The following is a 5848-nucleotide window of genomic DNA, read 5'->3' on the forward strand; positions in this document are numbered from 1 at the left end:
TGGTGAAACCCCGTCTCTACTAAAAATACAGAAAATTAGCCATGTGTTGTGGCAGGTACCTGTAGTCCCAGCTACTCGGGAGGCTGAGGAAGGAGAATGGCGTGAACCCGGGAGGCGGAGCTTGCAGTGAGTTGGGATCGCGCCACTGCGCTCCAGCCTGGGCAACAGAGCCAGACTCCGTCTCAAAAAAAAAAAAAAAACCAAAGCAAAAAAAAAAAATAGAATGGCATCTGCATGTTTTATTTAAAATTTACCAAAATCATATTCAGATTCTGTGTTGTGCTCCAACAGATGAATATTAGAGAACATCTCTGTGATGAAGCAAATAACAACTAAGAACAAATTCAGCTCTCAGTACCAGGTTGTGTAGCTAGCACCTAGAGTTCAAATTACAGCCTCAGACTTATTCCCTGAGTCTCTCAGGTGGTGGAAAACGCAAAGGGTGGAGTGCTAGATGTTCTCAACACCCTCAAATAGACAGAAAACCCAAACTTGCAAATGACAACGAATAATAAACCTGCAGATATTTATCAGATTACTATTAATCAAGGGTAGTAGGGGAGGAAAAAGAAAAAAAAAAATAGGGGGGACAAATCCCAGTACAGCAGAAGGTAGCATATGGAGTACACACTATCTAGTTCCTGCTTACTCTTCCATTTTTGTTGCTTTTGGAGAAACTCAACTATCTTCCTTCTGCCAATAGATCTTCCTAGGGGTACACTGTACAATATAGTAGCCACTAGCCATGTGTGGCTATTTAAATTAAAATTAAGTAAAACTTAAAATCTAATTCCTTAATTGCACTAGCCACATTTCCAGTGTTCAATAGCCACATGTGACTACTGTCTATCACACTGGAATATTGACAATAAACATTTTCATCATTGCAGAAAGTTCTGTTGAATAGCACTGCCCCTAGACTTCCCTGTTGCTCTGTAGACCACAATGGAAGGGATCATAGGCACAGTAAGGCTCCTGTCAGGCACCACTGGCTCACAATCCTCGGAAGGCAGCAATATCAGATATAATAGTTGACCCTTCAGAACTTTAGTGTGCTGGGCTTCAATAACTTCCCTATTCCTTACTCTCCCCTGTGTGCCACACAATTGTCATAAATTAGAAAGGGAGGGGGAGATATTACTGACTTAAAGCAAAGTTTATATTAGAAAATTTCAACTTGGAGGAAGGTTGTGCTGGCAGGGGACTGAGCTGGCTAAGAATTTATCTACTTTCGAACTAAGCTACTGTAATAAGACTATTTAAATAATTAAAAAAAAAAAGAATGGAGGAGAAAGGAAACCAAGAACAAAAATTGTTCATAAATTTGAACAGGGAACTTCTTAACATCTGCAAGACTATCACTACCTTTTCTCAAGGCAAAGAATATAAAAGACATATTTCTAGGCTATTTCCCTAATGAATGTCAGTCTTAATTTCCATGTTATTTTAATAAGACCAAATAAACTAATTTTCTGTATCCTACTTGTATACAGGATCTCCAAAGTCTGGATTAAATAAAAGGACCGTAAATCCTACTGATCAAGGCCAGGTGTGGTGATTCATGCCTGTAATCCCAGCACTTTGGGAGGTCAAGGTGGGCAGACTGAGCTCAGGAGTTTGAGGCCAGTCTGGGCAACATGGCAAAACCCTGTCTCTATTAAAAAAAAAAAAATATATATATATATATATATATATATATAATCTTACTGATCAAATGGTGAAAACAAAAGTTACAAATGCAAAAGCATGAAACATATTTTGCTAGCCAGCCTTATTTCCTAGAATCCAGCAAGCACAAGAATTTTAATTCCTACTATTTGGAAGCTTAATTATCTGCTGTGAAGCCAACTTACTGTTACTTAGCTAAGGTAGTTTTATCTGCTTCTTGACTCTATCTGGGTATTTTGCTATAAAGCATCATATTTTATAATATTACTTCTTCCTCTTTGTTGAGACAGGGTCTTACTCTGTTATCCAGGCTGGAGTGCAGTGGCATGATCTTGGCTCACTGCAACCTCCATCTCCCATGTTCAAGTGATCCTCCTGCGTCAGGCTCCCAAAGTGCTGGGATTCCAGATGTGAGCCACCTCCCCTGGCCAACTTTTGATATTTTTTAGTTTATTTTTAATTTAAATAAACAAGAAGGCACAGCGGAACCAATTAAACTGTTTTTCTGTTCTTTATACCAAAAAGTCTTAAGAATTTTTATTGATTTCCTGAAAACAATAAATATCTTCAAAAATTTATAACGTAAGAAAGGAGCTTGGAATGTACAGGTAATATCAAAATTCACAGAGATTGATTAAAAGATGGAAGGCAAACCAAGTGATTTTGAACACATTCATTTGATTCCAACTTAAGATTTTTGGTTAACTTTTCTTAAAGATATTTATTCCTTTGAATGTTTTGAATTTTTATGATTCTTTGGGAATGGTCACCTGTTCTGCTTTTTACAGAAACAGAAATTTTAGCTATTGTGAATGCTGCTGCTGTGAACATAGGTTTACAAATACCTCTTTGAGACCCTGCTTTCTGTTTTTACAGAAACAGAAATTAGGTCAGGATCTATTTAAAAATAAATCAAAAGCTCATGAATTTTGTGTCTATCTGGAAATTGGGGTTTTTGACTTTCACAGATATCATACAGAGTCCAAAAATATACTCCATGACATTACAGATTTTTTTCGCTTTCACAGAAGAGATTTTAAAAGGCCGGGTATGGTGGCTCACACCTGTAATCCCAATATTTTGGAAGGCTGAGGTGAGAGGATTATTTGAGGCCAGAAATTCAAGACCTGGGCAACAAGCAAGACTCAGTCTCTACAAAAACATTTTTAAAAATTAGCCGGGCATGGTGGCACGTGTCTGTGGTTCCAGCTACTTGGAGGCTGAGGCAGAAGGATCCCTCCGCCTTCCAGGTTCAAGCAATTCTCCTACCTCAGCCTCCCGAGTAGCTAGGATTACTGGCTCCCACCACCACACCTGGCTAATTTTTGTATTTTTAGTAGAGACAGGGTTTCACAATGTTGGCCAGGCTAATCTTAAACTCCTGACCTCAAGTGATTTGCCCACCTTGGCGACCCAAAGCGCTGGGATTATAGGTGTGAGCCACTGCACCCAGCCTACCTTGATCATTTTTAAGTGTACAGTTCAGTAGTATAAAATACATCCATAATGCTGTGCAATTAACATGACCATCCATCTCTAGAACTCTTTTCATTTTGTAAGACTGACACTCTATACCCATTAAACAGTAACTTCCTGTTTCCCTCTTCCCCTAGTCCCTGGCAACTACCATTCTATTTTACTTTTTTTTAAGTTCTGGATCAGTGTCTAAGTCTCTATGACTTCTGACTATACCTATACTCCTATCAATAGAAGTATACAGTATTTGTCTTTTGTGACTGGGTTATTTCATTTAGCATAATGTCCTCAAGCTTCATCCATGTTAGAACATTTCAAAATTTATTTTCAAGGTTGAATAATATTCCATTGTATGTACACACCATTTTGCATATCCCCTCATCTCTTGATGGACACTTGAATTGCTTCCATGTTTTAGCTATTGTGAATGCTGCTGCTGTGAACATAGGTTTACAAATCCCTCTTTGAGACCCTGCTTTCATTTCTTAGGGGTACATATGCAAAATGGAATTTCTTAATCATATGATAATTCTATGTTTAATTTTTTGAGGAACTGCCACACTGTTTTCCACAGTGTCTATACCATTTTACATTCCCACTATCTGCACAGAGGTTCCAATTTCTCCACATACACACCAATAATTATTATTTTTTTAAAGTAACCATCCTAATGAGTGTGAAGTGGTGTCACACAACAGTTTTGAACTGCATTTCCCTAATAACTAGTGATGGTGAGCATCTTTTCATGTGCTTCTTAGCTAGCTGTATATTTTCTCTGGAGAAAGGTCCACTCAAGTCGTTTGCCCATTTCTGAATTGGGTTGTTTTTTTGTGGCTGAGACATCCTACTATTTTTAATGATACTATTGTGATTTAAGTATTCTGTCTGGTAGCCCAATGATCACTTTAACATTTTCTAAACAAAAACAGAGAACAAGATGAATCATCTTTCTGGTATGGTTTCAGTTAATGAATTCTCCAGGAACTGACTATGCTTATCCTGGGGTTTCAACTATAGATACAGAACTTAAATACAGACTGTCATAATTAAAATATTAATAAAAGATGTAGGCTAGGCTGGGCACGGTGGCTCAAGCCTGTAATCCCAGCACTTTGGGAGGCCGAGACGGGCAGATCACGAGGTCGGGAGATCAAGACCATCCTGGTTAACACGGTGAAACCCTGTCTCTGCTAAAAATACAAAAAACTAGCCGGGCGAGGTGGCAGGCGCCTGTAGTCCCAGCTACTCCGGAGGCTGAGACAGGAGAATGGCATAAACCCGGGAGGTGGAGCTTGCAGTGAGCTGAGATCCGGCCACTGCACTCCAGCCTGGGCGACAGAGCAAGACTCCGTCTCAAAAAAAAAAAAAAAAAGATGTAGGCTGAAAGATTTTTGTACTTTGTTCAGTTATAAGATAATGAACAGTTAAGGCCGGGTGCAGAGGCTCACGCCTGTAATCCCAGCACTTTGGGGGGCTGAGGAGGGTAGATCATGAGGTCAGGAGATCCAGATCATCCTGGTCAAAGTGGTGAAACCCAGTCTCAAATAAAAATACAAAAATTAACTTGGCATGGTGGTGCGCGCCTGTAGTCCCAGCTACTCAGGAGGCTGAGGCAAGAGAATCACCTGAACCCAGGAGGTGGAGGTTGCAGTGAGCCAAGATCGTGTCACTGCACTCCAGTCTGGCAACAGAGTGAGACCCCGTCTTCAAAAAAAAAAAAGGTAATGAACAATTAAAATTTGAGGTTAAAAAAAAAAAACCACCATTTTTACCTTTAATATCCTTATCCATTTTAGGAAGGAATACATTATGTGCAGGCTCAACCACAACAAAATAAAATTATACTGAATAATGCAGAAGACATCTTACCGGATCTGTTGTAGTGATATGGGCATTTTAATTTGCTGGTAATAATCAGGGTATTTTTTCTTTGAAGGCAAATGGAAAAAAGGTTCAGCTATTAGCTGCCCTTGGTTATTCCGACAACTCCTAACTGTGTCATAAAGCTGATAAAAAGGATTTGAAACATCCATAAAGGAAGTGATGCTTTCTGCTTCTGACTCTCCCTCTTCATAACGTGCAGCTGGAAAGACAAAAAAAGTATTTATAAAGGGAAGCATGAGATGAAGAAAGAACCACACTTTAAAGTTCATTTAACAAACTTTCAGACTGAACTAAACACATTTGAAAATTATTATTACTATTACTTTTGAGATAGGGTCTGGCTTTGTCACCCAGGCTGGAGTGCAAGGGCACGATCTTGGCTCACTGCAGCCTCTGCCTCTGGGACTCAAGCAATTCTCCCAGATCAGTCTCCCCAGTAGCTAAGACGACAGGTGCACACCACCACACTCAGCTAATTTTTGGATTTTTCAGTAGAGATGGGGTTTCGTCATGTTGCCCAGGCTGGTCTCAAGCTCCTGAGCTCAGGAGATCTGCCAGCCTCAGCCTCCTAAAGTGCTGGGATTATAGGTGTGGGCCGCCACGTCTGGCCCTTTTAAAAAAAAATTCTAAGATAAAGGGAATAATTACTTAAAAAAAAAAAAGTCTCTAAGGCTTGGGCGTGATGGCTCACGCCTGTAATCTCAGCACTTTCAGAGGCCAAGGAGGGTGAATCACAAGGTCAGGAGTTCGAGACCAGCATGGCCAACATGGTGAACCCCGTCTCTACTAAAAATACAAAAATTAGCTGGGCATGGTGGTG

General features: G+C 39.8%; 1 protein-coding gene across 1 annotated transcript in view; it reads right to left on the bottom strand.

Moving 5' to 3' along the window:
• Window positions 1–5848, bottom strand: part of PBRM1 (polybromo 1) — a 152610-nt gene that overhangs the window by 95088 nt on the left and 51674 nt on the right. Inside the window, exon 14 of the mRNA XM_011958873.1 lies at window positions 5014–5227. Within this exon, the coding sequence (XP_011814263.1) occupies window positions 5014–5227 (214 nt within the window). The remainder of the gene's footprint in view (window positions 1–5013; window positions 5228–5848) is intronic.

Source organism: Colobus angolensis, unplaced genomic scaffold (assembly GCF_000951035.1).
Source record: "Colobus angolensis palliatus isolate OR3802 unplaced genomic scaffold, Cang.pa_1.0 Scaffold477, whole genome shotgun sequence".
NCBI lineage: Eukaryota > Metazoa > Chordata > Mammalia > Primates > Cercopithecidae > Colobus > Colobus angolensis.